At 44.9% G+C, this 27,432-nt stretch overlaps 1 protein-coding gene across 7 annotated transcripts in view; it reads right to left on the bottom strand.

Annotated features, from left to right (window-relative positions):
* Positions 1 to 27,432, bottom strand: part of syne3 (spectrin repeat containing, nuclear envelope family member 3) — a 207,420-nt gene that overhangs the window by 81,481 nt on the left and 98,507 nt on the right. For 6 of the 7 annotated variants that reach the window (XM_067992143.1, XM_067992141.1, XM_067992139.1 and 3 more), the window contains exons 11-12: positions 22,487 to 22,662; positions 16,424 to 16,505 (exon numbers count right to left, since the gene is read on the bottom strand). In XM_067992143.1, coding sequence (XP_067848244.1) covers positions 16,424 to 16,505; positions 22,487 to 22,662 — 258 coding nt within the window. The remainder of the gene's footprint in view (positions 1 to 16,423; positions 16,506 to 22,486; positions 22,663 to 27,432) is intronic. The other variant, XM_067992140.1, reaches the window with a different exon arrangement.

Raw genomic sequence — 27,432 nt, forward strand, 5'->3', positions numbered from 1 at the left:
CAACGTGGAGAAGGTGGGGATATGTGACCAGCTCAGGCATGCCCATTAAGCACACCTATCGCCTGAAAGGTATTATGGATGGATTGCAAGGGGTAGGAGAAGCGGCTATTATCAAGGTAAAGGCACATCAAGTGATTGATACGTCCAAGCAATTTGGGAATGCAAAGGCTGACTTGGTGGCTAAGTCAGCGGGCAATAGATCATAGGTGGGCACCAACCAATGGGGAGTTGGTGAGCCAGAAAAGGAAATGGACGTGCGAAAATTTGGCACAAGAGGGTGTAGAGTGTGTGAAGCAGATGAGGGTGAGGAAGAAGAAGCGAGAGTAGCAGCGACAGCTATAGGACCAGAGGAAGTAAATGTGAAAAGCTTATAAGGGGAGACTAGCTTAGAGGAGAGAGATGAGTGGGTTCAGAAGGGAGCCACCAGGAATCAGGAGGATATAGTGGTAGGTCCAGAAGGAGGAGTGGTGGCACCAAGGTGCATTAGGCAGAACGTGACGGTCATCTACCACGGGCCATGCCATCATGGTATAACAGCCATGCTGCACCACCTGAAACAATGCTGGTGGTGGCCAGGGATGGGGCGAAACGTAGCAAAATTCTGCCAGAGATGTATAATATGTGCCAAAACCAATGCAGGATGCCCGATTGGTGTAGGATGGGACGACAGGAGGAACCCAGTGGGCCCTGTGAACACCTACAGTTTGACTTTACAGGACCACTGCCTAAGAGCTAAGGAAAACAGTATTTCCTAGTGATAATGGACCACTTCACTAGGTGGGTAGAAGCTTTCCTGACTGGAGCCCAGTCAACGAGTGCGGTGGCACAGATACTGGTACAAGAAGTGATTCCCCGATGGAGAATGGTCCCATAGATAGATTCGGATCAGGGGACTCACTTCACAGGGAGAGTAATGAGGGAGACATGTGCGCTGTTAGGAACAAAGCAGAGATTCCACATTCTGTACCATCCACAGAGTTCGGGGATGGTTGAACGAATGAATTGGACATTAAAAACAGCCAGTAAGAAGGCATTAGAGGAAACGGGTAAATGTTGGACACAAGTCCTGCCGAGTGTACTTATGCGCTTGCGAGCTACTCCGAATAACAGCATGGGACTAACCTCGTATGAGCTCATGACAGGGAAGGCAATGAGGCTGCCCGGAGACATCATATGTGGAGGGGAGGTGCAGAACCCATGAGAGACAGAGTAAAGCAGTGTGTGAAGCAACTTTGTCGACAGGTACAGCAGTTATGAGAACACATACAGGATCAGCAAAGGAATGAAGAAAGAGAACGGCAGGAGGCCGGGAAAACAGGGAAGTGCCAGCGGTAGGTAGCTGGGTAATGTACAGGATAATACCTGAGAAAGGAGGGTTTAACCCTAAGTGGGAAGGACCACACCAGGTGTTGATGACGACAGATACATGTTGTAAACTAGATATGGGAAAGAAGGGATGCTGATGGAAGCACTGAAGCCAGACTTGCTCCACGCGGGTACGAACACAGACACACCATCTGTTTCTTCTTACAGGACGAGGACAGCAACTAGTCGGGATCTGCAGCATCTTTGGAACGGGCTCCAATGAATAGTGCCTGGTATACCGCTGGGACAATATTGAATTGGGAAGGAAACCATGGAGGGTCTGTTGGTGCTACTAGTTTTGGGAACTTGGGGGATGCAGGGACTGGGTGTAGGAAGCGTTATGGCGGTGAATAGGTCAGATTTGGGTAGGGGTCAAACAAAGACGTGCACTCCACCGGGGTAGCCTGCAACTGAACGGGTGGTAGAAACCTACTGGGATTGGTACTAGCGGTGCCACAATTAAAAGGCAGGGTTGGTAGCCCTGTGTACAGGATAACAAATATTGGTAGATGCGAGGGACGAGTGTGTAAACCTTATGAAGGGATTAAGAAATATGCAGTAAACCACGATGAGAGTTTTATTAGTTGTGATACGTCTGGATGTATAACCAAGGATGCAATAACATTGTGCCATTATAAGTTGGGTAGTACAGGGAAAGCCCAGTGTAGGTTTAACACCAGCACCCGAGTCAACTGCACCATCCGGGAAATTGAACAAAGCTATGAAGGAACCCAGATGGGATATGAAGGACAAAGCAAATACTGCATCTCCACCGACAAAGGGAGATGGATTTTGGACAAATCAAATGCCCAATAAACCGGCAGTCATTTTGTTTCATGCCAAGAGTACACTGCCAGATTGGAGGGGAGACATGACTGGACATTCACTTGTGAGAGGAGGAGACATTCCTTGTTGCGGACGACACCGGTAGGAATTTGGGTAAATACGTCTCAAAGTTTGGGTATTCATTACCAAAGCTGCCTAAGCAGTTGGTTAGACTGAGGGCCCAGACAAACCAACTGCAAGAGATACTGTACTACACTGAAACAGAAGAGTTGGGAAACGGAGGGTCTCACCAGGGAAATACACCTAACTACGTGGTGGGACGTTGCGGGGGATTGGGGTACTCAAATTTGGATGCACCCATGGTTGTGCATCATATCACATGTGACCACGTGGTGTCAGATGATCGTGTTAATTATTCTGATACTAATGCTGTGTGGTAAATGCAGGAAACGGAAGCAAAGGAGGCTGGCTAAAGCCATAGCCAAGATCAACCAGAAGGAGGCAGCGGAGCAGTGCCCAGAAAAACGATTGAACAAATACACCAAAGAACAACGAAGGTGGAGGACCGAGACCGACAAAGGCGACAGGTGGGCTTTGGGACCACACTGGTCCAGGCGGAGAGAGAGAGGTAGATCGCAGGACGTGTAAGGGAAAGAGAGAGGTAGATCGCAGGACGTGTAAGGGAAAGAGAGAGGTAGATCGCAGGACGTGTAAGGGAAAGAGAGAGGTAGATCGCAGGACGTGTAAGGGAAAGAGAGAGGTAGATCGCAGGACGTGTAAGGGAAAGAGAGAGGTAGATCGCAGGACGTGTAAGGGAAAGAGAGAGGTAGATCGCAGGACGTGTAAGGGAAAGAGAGAGGGAAGGACCAGAAAATAACATTCTCGTAAGAGTCAGAATGTTAGCATAAGAAACCTTGTGGGCAATTGACTGATCACCAGGAAGCCACAGGGGGACTTATGGGTTGGCAACAGGGGTAAATGGGGGTTTGCCATGGCCAAAAAAGGGGGCTTGTTAAGTTAGGAGTTTAGATTAGCATTAGCATGAGAAAGGATGATGGGAAAATGTTGTAAATTGTATATTGGCTGAAACTGCAAGGCATAACGGGTAGTATGGCCAAAAAGACTAAAAACATACTGTCAGCAGCTTTGGCCGCAGCAGTCCGCATAAATATGTTTTGTATGAAACCTTGAAACAAGAACACTGCACAAAGATGGTGGTAATTGGAGACTGTGGAGGCTGGAGAAGAGTAGGGTTGTAAACCAGACACTTCTGCATGTATAAAGCTTGATGTAACAATGTAATCGGGAGAAGTTTTGGTCCGCCAAGACTTCTTCCTGCAGCTGCTTGAAATAAAGACCTGTTTGCATGGAACGGCTCTCCTGACTCGTCTCTAGAATTATGGTGACCACTAGCACTTGGTGGAAAAGTGCGGAGAGAATTCTGTACACCACAACACTGCATACTAACTTTATGTGATTCATGTACTAGGACACCCAGATCCCTCTGTACCTCAGGGTTCTGCAATCTCTCTCCATTCAAATATATTGCTTTTCTATTCCTCCTGCCAAAGTGGACAAGTTCACATTTTCCCACATTATACTCCATTTGCCAAATTTTTGCCCACTCACTTAACCTATCTATATCCCTTTGCAGACTCCTTATGTCCTCTTCACAACTTACTTTCCTACCTACCATTGTGTTATCAACAAATTTAGCAACCAGACATTCGGTCCCTTCATCCAAGTCATTGATATAGATTGTAAACATTCGAGGCCCAAACACTGATCCCTGTGGCACTCCACTCGTTACATCTTGCCAACCTGAAAATGACCCATTTATGCCTACTCCCTGTTTCCTGTTAGCTAACCAATCCTTTATCCATGCTAATATGTTACCCCCTACACCATGAGCTGTTATTTTGTGTAGTAGCCTTTGATGTGGCACCTTGTCAAAAGCCTTCTGGAAATCCAAGTCCACCACATCCACAGGATCCCCTTTATCCACGTTGCTTGTTACTTCCTCAAACAACTCTAATAAATTAGTCAAACACAATTTCTCTTTCACAAAGGTATGTTGACTCTGCCTGGTTGCATTGAGATTTTTTAAGTGCCCTGCTATAACCTCCTTAATAATAGATTCTAGCATTTTCCCTATGCCAGATGTTAAGCTAACTGGCCTGTAGTTTCCTGCTTTCTGTCTCCCTCCTCTCTTGAATAGAGGACTTACATTCACTATTTTCCAATCTGATGGGACCCTTCCAGAATCTAGGGAATTTTGGAAAATTAATACCAATGCACCTACTATCTCTGCAGCCACTTCTTTTAAGACCTAAGGATGAAATCCATCAGGACCTGAGGACTTGTCAGCTTTTAGTTCCAATATTTTTTTCAAAGCACTTTCCCCGGTGATTGTAAATGTTTTAAGTTCCTCCCCCCCTTTCACCTCTTGATTCACAACTATTTCTGGCATGTTATTTATATCCTCAATAGTGAAGACGGACGCAAAATATCTGTTCAATTCATCCGCCATTTCCTTATTCTCCATAATTAATTCCCCAGACTCACTCTCTGGAGGACCAACGCTCACTTTACTTACTCTTTTCCGTTTTGAACACCTGTAGAAACTCTTACTATCTGTTTTTATATTTCCAGCTCGCTTTCTCTTGTACTCTAATTTCTCCCTCCTTATTATTCTTTTAGTCATTCTTTGCTGTTTTTTATATTCTGTCCAATCTTCTGACCTGACACTAATCTTCGCGGAATTGTATGCTTTTTCTTTCAATTTGACACTATCTTTAACTTCCTTAGTTAGCCACGGATGGTACATCCTTTCCCTACAGTCCTTCTTTCTCACTGGAATGTATCTTTGCTGAGTGTTATGAAATATCTCATTAAATGTCTGCCACTGCATCTCTACTGACCTAGCCCATAATCTAATTTCCCAGTTCACTTTAACCAGCTCTGTCTTCATGCCCTCATAATTGCCCTGATTGAAGTTTAAAACACTACTCTTAGAATTAGTCTTTTCTCCCTCAAACTGAATGCGAAATTCAATCATATTGTGATCACTGTTACCGAGAGGTTCCTTTACAATAAGGTCATTAATTAATCCTGTTTTATTACACATTACCAGATCTAGAATAGCCTGCTCTCTGGTTGGCTCTAGAACGTGCTGCTCGAAGAAACTGTCCCGAAAGCACTCTATGAACTCATCTTCCAGGCTGCCTTTGCCAATCAGATTCTTCCAATCTATACAGGAATATAGGAACAGGAGTCGGCCATTCAGCCCCTCGAGCCTGCTCCGCCATTTGATAAGGTCATGGCTGATCTGTGATCGAACTCCATATACCTGCATTTGGCCCATATCCCTTAATACCTTTGGTTGCCAAAAAGCTATCTATCTCACATTTAAATTTAGCAATTCAGCTAGTATCAATTGCCGTTTGCGGAAGAGAGTTCCAAACTTCTACCACCCTTTCTGTGCAGAAATGTTTTCTAATCTCACTCCTGAAAGGTCTGGCTCTAATTTTTAGACTGTGCCCCCTACTCCTAAAATCCCCAATCAGCGGAAATAGTTTCTCTCTATCCACCTTATCTGTTCCCCTTAATATCTTATAAACTTCGATCAAATCACACCTTAACCTTCAAAACTCAAGAGAATACAACCCCAATTTGTGTAATCTCTCCTCGTAACTTAACCCTTGAAGTCCGGGTATCATTCCAGTAAACCTACGCTGCACTCCCTCCAAGGCCAATATGTCCTTCCGAAGGTTCGGTGCCCAGAACTGCTCACAGTACTCCAGGTGCGGTCTAACCAGGGTTTTGTATAGCTGCAGCATAACTTCTGCCCCCTTGTACTCTAGTCCTCGAGATATAAAGGCCAGCATTCCATTTGCCTTATTGATTATTTTCTGCACCTGTTCATGACATTTCAATGATCTATGCAGCTGAACCCCGAAGTCCCTTTGGACATTCACTGTTTTTAACTTTTTACCATTTAGAAAGTACCCTGTTCTATCCTTTTTTGATCCAAAGTGGATGACCTCACATTTGCCTACATTGAATTCCATTTGCCACAATTTTGCCCATTCACCTAATCTATCAACATCGCTTTGTAATTTTATGTTTTCATCTACACTGCTTACAATGCCACCAATCTTTGTGTCATCGGCAAACTTAGATATGAGACTTTCTATGCCTTCATCTAAGTCGTTAATAAATATTGTGAATAATTGAGGCCCCAAGGCAGATCCCTGTGGGACTCCACTGGTCACATCCTGCCAATGTGAGTACCGACCCATTATCCCTACTCTCTGTCGCCTTTCGCTCAGCCAACTTCCTAACCAAGTCCGTACTTTTCCCTCGATTCCATTGGCTTCTATCTTAGATAACAGTCTCTTATGTGTATCTTTATCAAATGCCTTCTGGAAGTCCATATAAATAACATCCATTGACATTCCCCTGTCCACTACTTTAGTCACCTCTTCAAAAAATTCAATCAGGTTTGTCAGGCACGACCTACCTTTCACAAATCCATGCTGGCTCTCTCTGATTAACTGAAAATTCTCGAGGTGTTCAGTCACCCTATCCTTAATTATAGACTCCAGTATTTTCCAGATGTTAGGCTAACTGGTCTTTAATTCCCTGGTTTCCCTCTCTCTCCCTTCTTAAAAAGCGGAATGACATGTGCAATTTTCCAATCCAGAGGGACAGTTCCTGAATCGAGAGAACTTTGAAAGATTATAGTTAGGGCATCTGCAATGTGCTCACCCACTTCCTTTAAAACCATGGGATGGAAACCATCTGGTCCTGGGAATTTGTCACTCTTTAGTGCTATTATTTTCTTCATTACTGTTGCTTTACTTATGTTAATTTTATTGAGTCCCTGTCCCCGATTCAATATTCGTTTTTGGGATTTCCGGCATGCTACCCTCTCTTTCTACTGTAATTACTGACGCAAAGTAATTATTCAACATGTCCGTCATTTCCCCATTGTCAATGACAATATCCCCACTTTCAGTTTTTAAGGGGCCAACACTGCTCCTGACCACCCTCTTTTTCCTAATATAACTATAAAAGTTCTTTGTATTGGTTTTGATATCCCTTGCGAGTTTCTTTTCATACTCTCTTTTTGTAGCTCTTACTATCTGTTTTGTGACCCTTTGTTGATCTTTGTATCTTTCCCATTTGCCAGGATCTGTGCCATTTTTTGCCTTTTTGTATGCCCTTTCCTTCAGTCTTGTACTGTCCCTTACCTCTTCAGTTGTCCATGGTTGTTTTTTTTGGCAAGTAGTGTTCTCGCCCCTCAGGGGTATAAACCAGTTCTGTATATGTAGATTAAAATCACCCATAATTATCGCTGTTCCTTTCTCACAAGCCCCCATTATTTCTTCCTGTATACCCTGTCCTATAATGTGATTACTGTTAGGCGGGCCTATAAACTCCTCCCACAAGTGTCTTCTTGCCTTTACTATTTCTTATCTCTACCCAAACTGATTCCACATCTTGATCTTTAGAACTAAGGTCATTTCTCTCTATTATACTCATGTCATCCTTAATTAACAGAGCTATCCCTCCACCTTTTCCTAGATTCCTGTCCTTCCGAAATGTCAAGTACCCTTGAATATCCAGCTTATGTCATCTTGCAGCCATGTCTCTGTAATGGCTATCAGATCGTACATATTTATTTCTATTTGAGCTGTCAATTTATCCATTTTGTTACAAATGCTATGCGCGTTCAGACACAAAGCCTTTCGTGCTGTCTTTTTACTAATTTTGCAATCTCTAGCCTTATCTGCTGGCGCACTCTTAGGTTTGCATGCTCTTTCCCTTCCTGCCACTCTCTGATTATCATTTCCCTTATTGCTGCCTTCCTCTCTTGCCTTGTCTTTTTTCTCTAAATTATCACATCTTCCCTTACTTGATCCCTCGCCCCCACTCTTTTGTTTAAAGCCCTCTCTACCGCCCGAGTGATACGATTTGCCAGAACACTGGTCCCAGCATGGTTCAGATAGGAACATAGGAACAGGAGTAGGCCATTCAGCCCCCCGTGCCTGCTCCGTCATTTGATAAGATCATGACTGATCTGTGATCTAACTCCATATACCTGCCTTTGGCCCATATCCCTTAATACCTTTGGTTGCCAAAAAGCTATCTATCTCACATTTAAATTTAGCAATTGAGCTAGTATCAACTGCCGTTTGCGGAAGAGAGTTCCAAACTTCTACAACCCTTTGTGTGTAGAAATGTTTTCTAATCTCGCTCCTGAAAGGTCTGGCTCTAATTCTTATGATGTGGAGATGCCGGTGATGGACTGGGGTGGACAGTCCACCCTCTAATTCTTAGACTGTGCCCCCTACTCCTAAAATCCCCAATCAGCGGAAATAGTTTCTCTCTATCCACCCTATCTGTTCCCCTTAATATCTTATAAACTTCGATCAGATCACCCCTTAACCTTCGAAACTCGAGAGAATACAACCCCAATTTAGACTGAGACTTTTTTCCCTGGAGAGTAGGAGGTTAAGGGGTGATCTTATAGAAGTCTATAAAATAATGAGGGGCATAGATAAGGTAGATAGTCAAAATATTTTCCCAAAGGTAGGGGAGTCTATAACGAGGGGGCATAGATTTAAGGTGAGAGGGGAGAGATACAAAAGGGTCCAGAGGGGCAATTTTTTCACTCAAAGGGTGGTGAGTGTCTGGAACGAGCTGCCAGAGGCAGTAGTAGAGGCGGGTACAATTTTGTCTTTTAAAAAGCATTTGAACAGTTACATGGGTAAGATGGGCCAAGTGCAGGCAATTGGGACTAGCTTAGTGGTATAAACTGGGCGACATGGACATGTTGGGCCGAAAGGCCTGTTTCCATGTTGTAAACTTCTATGATTCTATAATCATAGAATCATAGAAGTTACAACATGGAAACAGGCCCTTTGGCCCAACATGTCCATGTCGCCCAGTTTATACCACTAAGCTAGTCCCAATTTCCTGCACTTGGCCCATATCCCTCCATACCCATCTTACCCATGTAACTGTCCAAATGCTTTTTAAAAGACAAAATTGTACCCGCCTCTACTACTGCCTCTGGCAGCTCGTTCCAGACACTCACCACCCTTTGAGTGAAAAAATTGCCCCTCTGGACCCTTTTGTATCTCTCCCCTCTCACCTTAAATCTATGCCCCCTCGTTATAGACTCCCCTACCTTTGGGAAAAGATTTTGACTATCTACCTTATCTATGCCCCTCATTATTTTATAGACTTCTATAAGATCACCCCTTAACCTCCTCCTCTCCAGGGAAAAAAGTCCCAGTCTGTCTAACCTCTCCCTATAAGTCAAACCATCAAGTCCCAGTAGCAACCTAGTAAATCTTTTCTGCACTCTTTCTAGTTTAATAACATCCTTTCTATAATAGGGTGACCAGAACTGTACACAGTACTCCAAGTGTGGCCTCACCAATGCCCTGTACAACTTCAACAAGACATCCCAACTCCTGCATTCAATGTTCTGACCAATGAAACCAAGCATGCCGAATGCCTTCTTCACCACCCTATCCACCTGTGACTCCACTTTCAAGGAGCTATGAACCTGTACTCCTAGATCTCTTTGTTCTATAACTCTCCCCAACGCCCTACCATTAACGGAGTAGGTCCTGGCCCGATTCGATCTACCAAAATGCACCACCTCACATTTATCTAAATTAAACTCCATCTGCCATTCATCGGCCCACTGGCCCAATTTATCAAGATCCCGTTGCAATCCTAAATAACCTTCTTCACTGTCCACAATGCCACCAATCTTGGTGTCATCTGCAAACTTACTAACCATGCCTCCTAAATTCTCATCCAAATCATTAATATAAATAACAAATAACAGCGGACCCAGCACCGATCCCTGAGGCACACCGCTGGACACAGGCATCCAGTTTGAAAAACAACCCTCTACAACCACCCTCTGTCTTCTGTCGTCAAGCCAATTTTGTATCCAATTGGCTACCTCACCTTGGATCCCATGAGATTTAACCTTATGCAACAACCTACCATGCGGTACCTTGTCAAAGGCTTTGCTGAAGTCCATGTAGACCACGTCTACTGCACAGCCCTCATCTATCTTCTTGGTTACCCCTTCAAAAAACTCAATCAAATTCGTGAGACATGATTTTCCTCTCACAAAACCATGCTGACTGTTCCTAATTAGTCCCTGCCTCTCCAAATGCCTGTAGATCCTGTCCCTCAGAATACCCTCTAACAACTTACCCACTACAGATGTCAGGCTCACCGGTCTGTAGTTCCCAGGCTTTTCCCTGCCGCCCTTCTTAAACAAAGGCACAACATTTGCTACCCTCCAATCTTCAGGCACCTCACCTGTCGCGGTGGATGATTCAAATATCTCTGCTCGGGGACCCGCAATTTCCTCCCTAACCTCCCATAACGTCCTGGGATACATTTCATCAGGTCCCAGAGATTTATCTACCTTGATGCGTGTTAAGACTTCCAGCACCTCCCTCTCTGTAATATGTACACTCCTCAAGACATCACTATTTATTTCCCCAAGTTCCCTAACATCCATGCCTTTCTCAATCGTAAATACCGATGTGAAATATTCATTCAGGATCTCACCCATCTCTTGTGGTTCCGCACATAGATGACCTTGTTGATCCTTAAGAGGCCCTACTCTCTCCCTAGTTACTCTTTTGCCCTTTATGTATTTGTAGAAGCTCTTTGGATTCTCCTTTGCCTTATCTGCCAAAGCAATCTCATGTCCCCTTTTTGCCCTCCTGATTTCTCTCTTAACTCTACTCCTGCAATCTCTATACTCTTCAAGGGATCCACTTGATCCCAGCTGTCTATGCATGTCATATGCCTCCTTCTTCTTTTTGACTAGGGCCTCAATCTCCCGAGTCATCCAAGGTTCCCTCCTTCTACCAGCCTTGCCCTTCACTTTATAAGGAATGTGCTTACCCTGAACCCTGGTTAACACACTTTTGAAAGCCTCCCACTGACCAGACGTCCCTTTGCCTGCCAACAGACTCTCCCAATCAACTTCTGAAAGTTCCAGTCTAATACCATCAAAATTGGCCTTTCCCCAATTTAGAATTTTAACTTTTGGGCCAGACCTATCCTTCTCCATAGCTATCTTAAAACTAATGGAATTATGATCACTGGTCCCAAAGTGATCCCTCACTAACACTTCTGTCACCTGCCCTTCCTTATTTCCCAAGAGGAGGTCAAGTTTTGCCCCCTCTCTAGTCGGGCCATCCACATACTGAATGAGAAATTCCTCCTGAATACACTCAACAAATTTCTCTCCATCCAAGCCCCTAATGCTATGGCTGTCCCAGTCAATGTTGGGAAAGTTAAAGTCCCCTACTATTACCACCCTATTTTTCTTGCAGCTGTCTGTAATCTCCTTACATATTTGCTCCTCAATTTCCCATTGACTATTTGGGGGTCTGTAGTACAATCCTATCAAAGTGATCTCTCCCTTCTTATTTTTCAGTTCTACCCATATAGACTCAGTGGGCGAACCCTCGGATATATCCCCTCTCACTACTGCCGTGATGTTCTCCCTAATCAAGAACGCAACTCCCCCTCCTCTCTTACCTCCTGCTCTATCTTTCCTATAGCATCTGTACCCTGGAACATTGAGCTGCCAGTCCTGCCCCTCCCTTAGCCATGTTTCAGTAAAAGCTATAACATCCCAGTCCCATGTACCCATCCATGCCCTGAGTTCATCTGCCTTGCCCATCAGACTTCTTGCATTGAAATAAATGCAGTTTAATCTAGACTTCCCTTGGTCTTTGCCCTGCTTTCTCAGACCATCTGTCCGGTCATGTTCTGTACACTCTCCCTTACTGCCTTTTGTTTCTGTCACCACTTTATTTCCCACTGACTTCCTGCATCGGTTCCCATCCCCCTGCTATATTAGTTTAAACCCTCCCCAACAGCACTAGCAAACACTCCCCCGAGGACATTGGTTCCAGTCCCGCCCAGATGCAGACCGTCCAATTTGTCCTGGTCCCACCTCCCCCAGAACCGGTTCCAATGTCCCAGGAATTTGAATCCCTCCCTCTTGCACCATCTCTCAAGCCACGTATTCATCCTAGCTATCCTGTCATTCCTACCCTGACTAGCCCGTGGCACTGGTAGCAATCCTGAGATTACTCCCCTTGAGGTCCTACTCTAGTTTAACTCCTAACTCCCTAAATTCAGCTTGTAGGACCTCATCCTGTTTTTTACCTATATCGTTGGTGCCTCTATGCACCACGACAACTGGCTGTTCACCCTCCCCCTCCAGAATGTGTAATCTCCCCTCGTAACTTAACCCTTGAAGTCCCAATGGTACAGCTCCCACTTTCCCCACTACTGGTGCCAGTGCCCCCTGAATCGAAACCCATTTCTCCCACACCAATCTTTGAGCCACAAATTTAACTCCCCAATCTTATTTACCCTATGCCAGAGAGTTGTGAACCTTTGGAATTCTCTGCCGCAGAGGGCTGTGGATGCTCAGTCATTGAATATATTCAAGGCTGAGATCGATAGATTTTTGGACTCTAGGGATATCAAGGGATATGGGGATTGGGCAGGAAAATGGAATTGAGGTTGAAGATCAGCCATGATCTTATTGAATGGCGGAGCAGACTCGAGAAGCCGCATGGCCTAGTCCTGCTCCTATTTCTTACGTTCTTACGTTCAGTGACTTCTACTCACTGCTGCACTATAAACGATACATCAAAACTACAGCACAGAAACAGGCCATTCGGCCCAACAGGTCCATGCCGGTGTTTATGCTCCATACGAGCCTCCTCCCTTCCTATTTCATCTAACACTATCAGCATATCCTTCTATTCCTTTCAACTTCATGTGCTTATCTGGCTTTCTCTTAAATATATCTATGCTATTTGGCTCTGTTATAAACTGTATAGCCCGGTGAAAGATAGAATACTAGAGCCTGGTCTTCAGTTGCTTCTAAGCCTTTATTCACCGAGATCAACACCCCATACACCCTGGATAAGTTCTCTGACAAATCGATACAGGAGTCCCCAATTGATACCTACCACCTGAATACAATTAACATTAATTGATATAAATCACATGGATACAATTAACAGCCTCAATTACTCCTTGTGGAAGCACATTCCACCTTCTCACCACTCTTTGGGTAAAGAAGTTTCTCCTGAATTCCCTATTGGATTTATTAGTGACTATTTTATATTTATGATCTCTAGTTTTGGACTCCCCACAAGCGGAAACATTTTCTCTACATCAGTCTTTCCTGAGGAGTATATCCTCTCAGTTCTGGTATCATCCTTGTGAATCTTTTTTGCACCCTCTCCAGGGCCTCCATATCCTTTCTGTATGGAGGCAAGACTTGTGCACAATCGTCCAAGTGTGATCTAAACAAAGGTTCTATGAAAGTTTAACATAACTTCTCTGCTTTTCAATTCTATCCCTGTCGAAATGAACCTCGTGCTTGATTTGCCTTTTTATGGCCTTATTAACCTGAGTCGCTACTTTTCGTGATTTGTGTATCTGTACCCCCAGATCCCTTTGCTCCTCGACCCCATTTAGACTTTTATTATCCAAGCAGTATGTGGCTTCCTTATTCTTCTGGGGAGTGGGACTAGCTGGATTGCTCTTGCACATGACCGGTGCAGACACGATGGGCCGAATTGCCTCCTGCCGTGCCGTAACCTTTCTATGATTCCCACCAAAATATACCACCTCACACTTATCAATATTGAAATTAATTTGCCAATTGCAAGTTTATTGATGTCCTCTTGCATTTTGACGCATTCTTCCTTTGTATTAACTGCACCCCACAATTTGGTATCATCCTCAAATTTTGAAATTGTACTTCCGATTCCCATAACCTTCTGCACATTCAGTGACACCTACAATTTTAAAGGGGGTACAGGAAGAGAGACACCTGGGGGTGTATGTACATAAACCTTTGAAGGTGGCAAGTCAAGTTGAGAAGGCTATTAAAAAAGCATTTGGGATCCTGGGCTTTAGTAATAGAGGCATAGAGCACAACAGCAAGAAAGTTATGCCAAACCTTTATAAAACACTGGTTAGGCCTCAGCTGGAATAGTGTGTTCAATTTGGGGCACCAGGAAGGATGTGAAGGCCTTAGAGAGAGTGCAGAGGAGATTTACTGGAATGATACCGGGGATGAGGGACTTCAATTATGTGGAGAGGCTGGAGAAGCTGGGGTTTTTCGCCTTAGAACAGAGAAGGTTAAGGGGAAGATTTGATCGAGGTGTTCAAAATCATGAACGGTTTTGATAGAGTAAATAAGGAGAAACTGTTTCCAGTGGCAGGAGGGTCAGTAACCAGAGGACACAGATTTAAGGTGATCGGCAAAAGAACCAGGGACGACATGAGGAAACATTTTTTTACACATCAAGTAGTTATGATCTGGAATGCACTGCCTGAAAGGGCAGTGGAAGCAGATTCAATTGTAACTTTCAAAAGGGAATTGGATAAAAACTTGAAGGGAAAAAAATTACAGGGGCTATGGGGAAAGAGCTGGGGGAGTGGGACTAATAGGATAGCTCTTCCAAAGAGCCAGCACAGGCACGATGGGCTGAATGGCCTCCTGTTGTAACATAATGATACTCACTGCTGCATAAAAACATAGACATGGAAAATAGGAGCAGGAGTAGGCCATTTGGCCCTTCGAGCCTGCTCCGCCATTCAATACGATCATGGCTGATCGATCCTCTATCTCAATACCATATTCCCGCTCTCTCCCCATACTCCTTGATGCCTTCTGTGTCGAAATATCAATCTATCTCCTTCTTAAATATATTCAGTGACTTGGCCTCCACAGATTTCTGTGGTAGAGAATTCCACAGGTTCACCACCCTCTGAGTGAAGACATTTCTCCTCATCTCAGTCCTAAATGTCCTACCCCTTATCCTGCGACTGTGACCCCTCGTTCCAGATCCCCCAGCCAGGGGAAACATCCTCCCTGCATAGCCCTGTCAGAATTTTATACGTTTCAATGAGATCCCCTCTCATTCTTCTAAACTCGAGTGAATACAGGCCGAGTCGACCCAATCTCTCCTCAGACGACAGTCTTGCCATCCCAGGAATCAGTCTGGTGAACCTTCGCTGCACTCCCTCTATGGCAAGTATATCCTTTCTTCGGTCAGGAGAACAAAACTGCACACAATACTCCAGGTGTGGTCTCACCAAGGCCCTGTATAACTGCATTAAGACATCCTTGCTCCTATACTCAAATCCTTTTGCAATGAAGGCCAACATACCATTTGCCTTCCAAACTGCTAGCTTTCAGTAACTGGTGGACAAGGACGCCCAGGTCCCTTTGTATATCAACATTCCCCAATCTATCACCATTTAAATAATACTCTGCCTTTCTGTTTTTCCTTCCGAAGTGGATAACTTTACATTTATCCACATTATACTGCATCTGTCGTGTATTTGCCCACTCACTCAACTTGTCTAAATTGCCTTGAAGCCTCTTTGCATCCTCCTGATAACTCACGATCCCACCTAGTTTTGTGTCATCAGCAAACTTGGAAATATTACATTTTGTTCCCTCTTCCAAATCATTGATATACATTGTGAATAGCTGGGGCCCAAGCACTGATCCCTGCGGTACCCCACTAGTAACCTGCCACCCCAAAAAAAAAACATTTATTCCGATTCTCTGTTTCCTGTCTGTTAACCAATTTTCAATTAATGCCAGTATATTCCCCCCAATCCCATGTGCTTTAATTTTGCACACTAACCTCTTATGAGGGACTTTAGCAAAGGCCTTCTGAAAATCTAAATAAACCACATCCACTGGTTCTCCCTTATCTATTCTACCAGTTACATACTCAAAAAACTCCAGTACGTTTGTCAAACATGATTTCCCTTTCATAAATCCATCTTGAGTTTGTCCAATCCCGTTGATATTTTCTAAGTGTCCTGTTATCACATCCTTTATAATAGACTCCAGCATTTTCTCTACTACTGATGTTAGGCTCACCGATCTGTAGTTCCCTGTTTTCTCTCCCTCCTTTTTTAAATAGTGGGGTTACATTTGCCACCCTCCAATCTGCAGGAACTGTTCCATAATCCATAGAATTTTGGTAGATGACGACCAATGCATCAACTGTTTCCATGGCTACCTCTTTTAGTACTCTGGGATGCAAATTATCAGGCACTGTAAACATTCTATACATTTACTGACTCCTACTCACCCTGCCCCTTGCCATATTTTGACTGTTGATTTTTGATTTGATGAGAATATATCTATCAGTACCTTTCCAGTAAGCTGATTGCGGGATCGGTCCTGTTGTTGGTATCCAGCTCCTCTGGCTGTCACCCTGGCTCCATCCTTTGTGCTGTGGGAAGAGCGTGGGTAATTTAACAATCATACACAACTTGACGTGATGCACAATCCCAGTCTGGAAAACAACCCGTGTTCTGAAAACCACTCCATTGATCCTTGCTTGTTTGAGTCCATCTCGTGCCTAACACCATCCTGATCAGTGACCTCTGCACCACAGGCAGAGCAAGGTTCACTGAAAATAAATGAAATCATCTTTTGAGCATTCCAATGAAATAACTGACAAGATTACAGGAGATTTGCCCACATGCATACTTGCTAAATTCTGCTTCCTGTTTGCTGTGTGCTCTAACCAGAATATGAAGTCAAAAGTGCCTTGCATAACATTCAGCGCAACCACAAAACAACCACCGACTACAAATGAGCAGTAATTCAGGGCAATGCAGTTGATGTGGTGTATATGGGGATTTTCAAAAAGCATCTGATAAAGTGCCACATGGTAGGCTTGCTATTAAGATTGCGGCCCTTGGAATAAAGGGGGCAATAGCAACATGGATATAGCTAAATGACAGGAAACAGAAAGTCATAGAAACATAGAAAATAGGAGCAGGAGGAGGCCATTCGGCCGTTCAAGCCTGCTCCAACATTCAATATGATCATGGCTGATCCTCTATCTCAGTACCATATTCCCGCTCTCTCCCCATACCCCTTGATGCCTTTTGTGTCTAGAAACCTATCCAGCTCCTTCTTAAATATACTCAGTGACTTGGCCTCCACAGCCTCCTGTGGTAGAGAATTCCACAGGTTCACCACCATCTGAGTGAAGACATTTCTCCTCATCTCAGTCCTAAATGTCCTACCCCGTATCCTGAGACTGTGACCCTTTGTTCTGGACCCCCCAGCCAGGGGAAACATCCTCCCTGCATCCAGTCTGTCTAGCCCTGTCAGGATTTTATACGTTTCAATGAGATCCCCTCTCATTCTTCTAAACTCGAGTGAATACAGGCCGAGTCGACCCAATCTCTCCTTATATGACAGTCCTGCCATTCCAGGGATCAGTCTGGTGAACCTTTGCTGCAGTCCCTCTATGGCAAGTATATCCTTTCTTAGGTAAGGAGAACAAAACTGTGCACAATGCTCCAGGTGTGGTCTAACCAAGGCCCTGTATAACTGCAGTGAGACATCCTTGCTCCTACACTCAAATCCTCTTGCAATGAAGGCCAACATACCATTTGCCTTCCCAACTGCTTGCTGCACCTGCATATTTGCTTTCAGTGATTAGTGTACAAGGTCACCCAGATCCCTTTGTACATCAACATTCCCCAATCTATCACCATTTAAATAATACTCTGCCTTTCATAAATCCATCTTGACTTTGTCCAATCCCGTTGATATTTTCTAAGTGTCCTGTTATCACATCCTTTATAATAGACTCCAGCATTTTCTCTACTACTGATGTTAGGCTCACCGATCTGTAGTTCCCTGTTTTCTCTCGAGGCAGTACAAAGAAGGTTCACTCGGTTAATCCTGGGGATGAGGGGGCGGACATATGAGGAGAGGTTGAGTAGATTGGGACTCTACTCATTGGAGTTCAGAAGAATGAGAGGCGATCTTATTGAAACATATAAGATTGTGAAGGGGCTTGATCGGGTGGATGCGGTAAGGATGTTCCCAAGGATGGGTGAAACTAGAACTAGGGGGCATAATCTTAGAATAAGGGGCTGCTCTTTCAAAACTGAGATGAGAAGAAACTTCTTCACTCAGAGGGTGGTGGGTCTGTGGAATTTGCTGCCCCAGGAAGCTGTGGAAGCTACATCATTAAATGAATTTAAAACAGAAATAGACAGTTTCCTAGAAGTAAAGGGAATTAGCGGTTACGGGGAGCGGGCAGGAAATTGGACATGATTTTGGATTTGAGGTTAGGACCAGATCAGCCATGATCTTATTGAATGGCGGAGCAGGCTCGAGGGGCCGATTGGCCTACTCCTGCTCCTATTTCTTATGTTCTTTGTTTTTCCTTCCGAAGTGGATAACTTCACATTTATCCACATTATACTGCATCTGCCATGTATTTGCCCACTCACTCAACTTGTCTAAATCGCCTTGAAGCCTCTTTGCATCCTCCTCACAACTCACAATCCCACCTAGTTTTGAGTCATCAGCAAACTTGGAAATATTACATTTGGTTCCCTCTTCCAAATCATTGATATATATTGTGAATAGCTGGGGCCCAAGCATTGATCCTTGCGGTACCCCACTACCCCCAATCCCATGTGCTTTCATTTTGCACACTAACCTCTTATGAGGGACTTTATCAAAGGCCTTCTGAAAATCTAAATAAACCACATCCACTGGTTCTCCCTTATCTATTCCACCAGTTACATACTCAAAAAACTCCAGTATGTTTGTCAAACATGATTTCCCTTTCATAAATCCATCTTGACTTTGTCCAATCCAGTTGATATTTTCTAAATGTCCTGTTATCACATCCTTTATAATAGACTCTAGCATTTTCCCTACTACTGATGTTAGGCTAACCGGTCTGTAGTTTCCTGTTTTCTCTCTTCCTCCTTTTTTTAAACGAGCGGGAGGAGGTATTGGCGGTTTTAGCAGGCCTAAAAATGGATAAATCCCCAGGCCCGGACGAAATGTATCCCAGGCTACTGTGTGAGGCAAAGGAGGAGATTGCGGGGGCTCTGACACATATATTCAGAACCTCTCTGGCCACAGGGGATGTGCCAGAGGACTGGAGAACCGCTAATGTAATACCATTATTCAAGAAGGGGAGTAGGGAAAAACCGGGGAACTACAGGCCAGTGAGCCTAACATCAGTGGTAGGAAAATTATTGGAAAAAATTCTGAAGGACAAAATTAGTCTCCACTTGGAGAAGCAAGGATTAATCAGGGATAGTCAACATGGCTTTGTCAAGGGAAGATCATGTCTGACTAATTTGATTGAATTTTTTGAGGGGGTGACTAGGCGTGTGGATGAGGGTAACGCAGTGGATGTGGTATACATGGATTTCAGTAAGGCCTTCGATAAAGTCCCCCACAGGAGACTGGTCAAGAAGGTACGAGCCCATGGAATCCAGGGTGCCTTGGCACTTTGGATACAAAACTGGCTTAGTGGCAGAAGGCAGAGGGTGATGGTCGAAGGTTGTTTTTGTGACTGGAAGCCTGTGGCCAGTGGGGTACCACAGGGATCGGTGCTGGGTCCCTTGCTGTTTGTGGTCTACATTAATGACTTGGATATGAATGTAAAAGGTATGATCAGTAAGTTCGCTGATGATACAAAAATTGGTAGGGTGGTAAATAGCGAGGAGGATAGCCTCAGTCTGCAGGACGATATAGATGGGTTGGTCAGATGGGCGGAACAGTGGCAAATGGAATTTAACCCGGAAAAGTGCGAGGTGATGCACTTTGGAGGGACTAACAAGGCAAGGGAATACACAATGAATGGGAGGACCCTAGGCAAGACAGAGGGTCAGAGGGATCTTGGTGTGCAAGTTCACAGATCCCTGAAGGCGGCGGAACAGGTAGATAAGGTGGTAAAGAAGGCATATGGGATACTTGCCTTTATTAGCCGAGGCATAGAATATAAGAGCAAGGAGGTTATGATGGAGCTGTATAAAACACTGGTTAGGCCACAGCTGGAGTACTGTGTGCAGTTCTGGTCGCCACACTACAGGAAGGATGTGATCGCTTTGGAGAGGGTGCAGAGGAGATTCACCAGGATGTTACCAGGGCTGGAGCGCTTCAGCTATGAAGAGAGACTGGGAAGATTGGGTTTGTTTTCCTTGGAGCAGAGGAGGCTGAGGGGGGACATGATTGAGGTGTACAAAATTATGAGGGGCACAGATAGGATGGATACTAAGGAGCTTTTTCCCTTCGTTGAGGGTTCTATAACAAGGGGACATAGATTCAAGGTAAAAGGCGGGAGGTTTAGAGGGGATTTGAGAAAGAACTTTTTCACCCAGAGGGTGGTTGGAGTCTGGAACTCACTGCCTGAAAGGGTTGTGGAGGCAGGAACCCTCACAACATTCAAGAAGCATTTGGATGAGCACTTGAAATGCCATAGCATACAAGGCTACGGACCAAATGCTGGAATATGGGATTAGAGTAGACAGGGCTGATGGCCGGCGCGGACACGATGGGCCGAAGGGCCTCTATCCGTGCTGTATGACTCTATGACTCTATATTTGCCACCCTCCAATCTGCATGAACTGGTCCATAATCTATAGAATTTTGGAAGATGACAACTCATGCTTGATCGGGTGGATGCGGTCAGGATGTTCCCAAGGATGGGTGAAACTAGAACTCGGGGGGCATAATCTTAGAATAAGGGGCTGCTGTTTCAAAACTGAGATGAGGAGAAACTTCTTCACTCAGAGGGTAGTAGGTCTGTGGAATTTGCTGCCCCAGGAAGCTGTGGAAGCTACATCATTAAATAAATTTATAACAGAAATAGACAGTTTCCAAGAAGTAAAGGGAATTAGGGGTTACGGGGACGGGCAGGAAATTGGACATGAATTTAGATTTGAGGTTAGGATCAGATCAGCCATGATCTTATTGAATGGCGGAGCAGGCTTGAGGGGCCGATTGGCCGACTCCTGCTCCTATTTCTTATGTTCTTATGTAATGCATCCACTATTTCCATGGCTACCTCTTTTAGTACTCTGGGATGCAGATTATCAGGTCCTGGGGATTTATCGGCTTTCAGTCCCATTAATTTCTCCAGCACTATTTTTTTTTACTAATACTAATTTCCTTTAATTCCTCCTTCTCACTGGTCCCTTGGTTCCCTAGCATTTCTGGGGAGTTATTTGTGTCCTCTTCCATGAAGACAGAACCAAATTATTTGTTTAATTGTTCTGCCATTTCTCTGTTCCCCATTATAAATTCTCCCGTTTCTGACTGTAAGGGATATTTGTCTTCACTAATCTTTTTCTTTTTACATACTAGCGGTGAACGGTTGTTTTTCTCACTGGAGGGAGGTATTCAGTGGTGTTCCCCAGGGGTCGGTGCTGGGACCACTGCTTTTCTTGATATACATTAATGACTTGGACTTGGGTGTACAGGGCACAATTTCAAAATCTGCAGATGACACAAAACTTGGAAAGGTAGTAAACAGTGAAGAGGATAATGATAGACTTCAAGAGAATACAGACATTCTGGTGGCATGGGCGGACATGTGACAGATGAAGTTTAACACGGAAAAATGCGAGGTGATGCATTTTCGGTAGGAAAAATGAGGCGAGGAAATATAAACAAGAGGGCACAATTCTAAAAGGGGTAGAGAAACAGAGGGTATGTGAACAAATTGTTGAAGGTGGCAAGGCAGGTTGAGAAAGTGGTTAAAAAAGCATAAGGGGTCCTGGGCTTTATAAATAGAGTACACAAGCAAGGAAATCATGATGAACCTTTAGAAAACACTGGTTCGACCACAACTGTGAACTGTGTCCAATTCTGGGCACTGCACTTTAGGAAGGATGTGAAGGCCTTAGAGAGGGTGCAGAAGAGATTTACTAGAATGATTACAGGGATGAGAGACTTAAATTACTGGATAGACTGGAGAAGTTGGGATTGTTCTCCTTGGAACAGAGAAGGTTGAGGGGAGATTTGATCGAGGTATTCAAAATCATGAAGGGTCGAGTCAGAGTAGATAGAGAGAAACTGTTCTCATTGGCGGAAGGGTCAAGAACCAGAGGACACAGATTTAAGGTGATTGGCAAAAGAACCAAAGGTAATATCAGGAAAAACTTTTTTACACAGTGAGTGGTTAGTATCTGAAATGCACTGCCCGAGGGGGTGGTGGAGGCAGATTCAATCATGGCCTTCAAAGGGAACTGGATAAGTACTTGAAATGAAAAAATGTGTCGGGCTTCGGGGATAGAGCAGGGAAGTGGTCCTAGCTGGATTGTTCTTGCATAAAGCTGGCGTGGACTCGATGGGCCGAATGGCCTCCTTCTGTGCTGTAACCTATGATTCCATGACAGTGCCCACCGTGAAATGAAACAAACACAAAGGAACACCCACCTGCAAACCATTCCAAAGAGCTTCTTCAGCTGGCCCCACGCTTTCTGCAGACGCTGCAACTCATCCTCAATCAATGGCTTTCCATCAGGCGATGTGCTGCTCAAAACCATCTCCCCCTGGGCCTCAGTCCAATGGAACTGAATCTCCTTCTCTGGAAATTCTGCCAATATCAGCTGCTTGAGAAGAATTTCAACTGAATATTAATGATAGAATCATAGTATGGTTCAGCAAAAAAGGCCATTAGGCCCATCATGCGTGTGCCAGCTCTTTGAAAGAGCTATCCAATTAGTCCCATTCCCCTGCTCTTTCCCCACAGCCCTGTAATTTTTTCCCCATCAAGTATTTATCCAATTTCCTTTTGAAAGTTACTATTGAATCTGCTTCCATCACCCTTTCAGGCAGCACATTCCAGCTTGTAACAACTCACTGCATAAAAAAGAAATTTCCTCAACTCACCTCTGAATTTTTTGCCGATCACCTTAAATCTGTGTCCTCTGGTTACCAACCCTTCTGCCACTGGAAATGGGTTCTCCTTATTTACTCTATCAAAACCATTCATCATTTTGAACACCGAGATCAAATCTCCCCTTAACCTTCTCTTTTCAAAGGAGAACAATTCCAGCTTCTCCAGTCTCTCCACGTAACTGAAGTCTTTCATCCCCGGAATCATTCTACTAAATCCCTTCTGCACCCTCTCGAAGGCCTTCACATCCTTCTTGAAGTGTGGTGCCCAGAATTGGACACAATAATCCAACTTCCTTGCTTTTGTACTCTCTGCCTCCACTAAGTTAAGGATCCTGTCTGCTTTTTTTTTAAAACAGCCTTCTCAACTTGTCTTGCCACCTTCAAAGATTTGTGTACGTGCACCCCCAGGTCTCTCTGTTCCTGCACCCCCTTTAGAATTGTACCATTTAGTTTAGTGAGCAAACCAACACGAGGGAAAAACCTACTTGACCTCGTCCTCACCAATCTATCTGTCGCAGATGCATCTGTCCATGACAGTATTGGTAGGAGTGACCACCGTACAGTCCTTGTGGAGATGAAGTCCCGTCTTCGCACTGAGGACACCATCCAACGTGTTGTGTGGCACTATCACCGTGCTAAATGGGATAGATTCAGAACAGATCTAGCAGCTCAAAACTGGGCATCCATGAGGCGCTGTGGGCCATCAGCAGCAGCAGAATTGTATTCCAGCACAATCTGTAACCTCATGGCCCGGCATATTCCTCACTCTACCATTACCAACAAGCCAGGGGATCAACCCTGGTTCAATGAGGAGTGTGGAAGAGCATGCCAGGAGCAGCACCAGACGTACCTAAAAATGAGGTGCCAACCTGGTGAAGCTACAACTCAGGACTACATGCATGCTAAACAGCGGAAGCAACGTGCTATTGACAGAGCTAAGTGATTCCACAACCAACGGATCAGATCAAAGCTCTGCAGACTGCCACATCCAGTCCTGAATGGTGGAGGACAATTAAACAACTAACGGGAGGAAGAGGCTCTGTAAACATCACCATCTCAATGATGGCATAGTCCAGCACGTGAGTACAAAAGACAAGGCTGAAGCGTTTGCAACCATCTTCAGCCAGAAGTGCCGAGTGGGTGATCTATCTCGGCCTCCTCCCGATATCCCCACCATCACAGAAGTCAGTCTTCAGCCAATTCGATTCACTCCACGTGATATCAAGAAACGGCTGAGTGCACTGCATACAGCAAAGGCTATGGGGCCCGACAACATCCCGGCTGTCGTGCTGAAGACTTGTGCTCCAGAACTAGCCGCACCTCTAGCCAAACTGTTCCAGTACAGCTTCATCATTGGCATGTACCCGACAATGTGGAAAATTGCCCAGGTATGTCCTGTCCACAAAAAGCAGGACAAATCCAATTCGGCCAATTACCGCCCCATCAGTCTACTCTCGATCATCAGCAAAGTGATGGAAGGTGTCGTCGACAGTGCGATCAAGCGGCACTTACTCACCAATAACCTGCTCATCGATGCTCAGTTTGGGTTCCGCCAGGACCACTCGGCTCCTGACCTCATTACAGCCTTGGTCCAAACATGGACAAAAGAGCTGAATTCCAGAGGTGAGGTGGGAGTGACTGCCCTTGACATCAAGGCAGCATTTGACAGAGTGTGGCACCATGGAGCCCTAGTAAAATTGAAGTCAATGGGAATCAGGGGGAGAACTCTCCAGTGGCTGGAGTCATACCGAGCACGAAGGAAGATGGTAGTGGTTGTTGGAGGCCAATCATCTCAGCCCCAGGACATTGTTGCAGGAGTTCCTCAGGGCAGTGTCCGAGGCCCAACCATCTTCAGCTGCTTCATCAATGACCTTCCCTCCATCATAAGGTCAGGAATGGGGATGTTCGCTGATGATTGCACAGTGTTCAGTTCCATTTGCAACCCCTCAGATAACGAAGCAGTCCGTGCCTGCATGCAGCAAGACCTGGACAACATCCAGGCTTGGGCTCATAAGTGGCAAGTAACATTCGCACCAGACAAGTGCCAGGCAATGACCATCTCCAACAAGAGAGAGTCTAACCACCTCCCCTTGACATTCAACAGCATTACCATTGCCAAATCCCCCACCATCAACATCCTGGGGGTCACCATTGACCAGAAACGTAACTGGACCAGCCATATAAATACTGTGGCTACAAGAGCAGGTCAGAGGCTGGGTATTCTGCGGCATGTGACTCACCTCCTGACTCCCCAAAGCCTTTCCACCATCTACAAGGCACAAGTCAGGAGTGTGATGGAATACTCTCCACTTGCCTGGATGAGTGCAGCTCCAACAACACTCAAGAAGCTCGACACCATCCACGACAAAGCAGCCCGTTTGATTGGCACCCCATCCACCACCCTAAACATTCACTCCCTTCACCACCAGCGCACTGTGGCTGCAGTGTGTACCATCCACAGGATGCACTGCAGCAACTTGCCAAGGCTTCTTCAACAGCACCTCCACCACCTAGAAGGATAAGGGCAGCAGGCACGTGGGAACACCACCACCTGCACGTTCCCCTCCAAGTCACACACCATCCCGACTTGGAAATATATCGCCGTTCCTTCATCGTCGCTGGGTCAAAATCCTGGAACTCCCGTCCTAACAGCACTGTGGGAGAACCTTCACCACACGGACTGCAGCAGTTCAAGAAGGCGGCTCACCACCACCTTCTCAAGGGCAATTAGGGATGGGCAATAAATGCCGGCCTCGCCAGCGATGCCCACATCCCATGAACGAATAAAAAAAAGTTTATATTGCCTCCCTCATTCTTCCTACCAAAATGTATCACTTCACACTTCTCTGTGTTAAATTTCATCTGCCATGGAATGAAATCTTTTAAGACAGAAGAGGCACCCCAATTGCATAAGTTATATACAGTGGATTGGTTTCCAACGTTCCGACATCAGCGCAGAGCTACGGCAACACAGCTACGGCTGTGACATGCCTCACTCAGTAAATACTGTAACACTACACTGGGCTGGCAACAACATTTCAAAATTCTGCTTCCCTTGTGCAGTGATAAAGATTTATCATGGCATATTCCACAGAATGAGTCACCAGACAGAGTCACCATATGATTAATTTATTACCAAGACAGTGGTACTTTGTGACTGAAGTACCAACAGCTTGTTTGAGATGCTGTTGGTTATTTCGCTATTAGTTTCTGTGAATCTTGCCTTCCCTTTGAACATAGAAACATAGAAAATAGCAGGAGTCGGCCATTCGGCCCTTCGAGCCTGCTCCGCCATTCAATAACGATCATAGCTGATCCTCGATTTCAGTACCATATTCCCGCTCTCTCCCCATACCCCTTGATGCCTTCTGTGTCTAGAAATCTATCCAGCTCCTTCTTAAATATATTTAGTGACTTGGCCTCCACAGCCTTCTGTGGGAGAGAATTCCACAGGTTCACCACCCTCTGAGTGAAGACATTTCTCCTCATCTCAGTCCTAAATGTCCTACCCAGTATCCTGAGACTGTGACCCCTCGTTCTGGACCCCCCAGCCAGGGGAAACATCCTCCCTGCATCCAGTCTGTCCAACTCTGTCAGAATTGTATATGTTTCAATGAGATCCCCTCTCATTCTTCTAAACTCGAGTGAATACAGGCCGAGTCGACCCAATCTCTCCTCATACGACAGTCCTGTCATCCCAGGAATCAGTCTGGTGAACCTTCGCTGCACTCCCTTCTATGGCAAGTATATCCTTTCTTAGGAAAGGAGACCAAAATTGCACACAATACTCCAGGTGTGGTCTCACCAAGGCCCTGTATAACTGCAGTACGACATCCTTGCTCCTATACTCAAATCCTCTTGCAATGAAGGCCAACATACCATTTGCCTTCCTAACTGCTTGCTGCACCTGCATGTTTGCTTTCAGTGACTGGTGTACAAGGACGCCCAGGTCCCTTTGTACATCAACATTCCAAATCTATCACCATTTAAATAATACTCTGCCTTTCTGTTTTTCCTTCTGAAGTGGATAACTTCACATTTATCCACATTATACAGCATCTGCCATGTATTTGCCCACTCACTCAACTTGTCTAAATCACCCTGAAGCCTCTTTGCATCCTCCTCACAACTCACAATCCCACCTAGTTTTGTGTCATCAGCAAACTTGGAAATATTACATTTGGTTCCCTCATCCAAATCATTGATATATATTGTGAATAGCTGGGGCCCAAGCACTGATCCCTGCGGTACCCCACTAGTCACTGCCTGCCATCCCGAAAAAAACCCATTTATTCCCACTCTCTGTTTCCTGTCTGTTAATCAATTTTCAATCCATGCCAGTATATTACCACCAATCCCATGTGCTTTAATTTTGCACACTAACCTCTTATGTGGGACTTTATCAAAGGCCTTCTGAAAATCCAAATAAACCACATTCACTGGTTCTCCCTTATCTATTCTACCAATTACATCCTCAAGAC

The sequence above is a fragment of the Heptranchias perlo genome, chromosome 10 (assembly GCF_035084215.1).
Source record: "Heptranchias perlo isolate sHepPer1 chromosome 10, sHepPer1.hap1, whole genome shotgun sequence".
NCBI lineage: Eukaryota > Metazoa > Chordata > Chondrichthyes > Hexanchiformes > Hexanchidae > Heptranchias > Heptranchias perlo.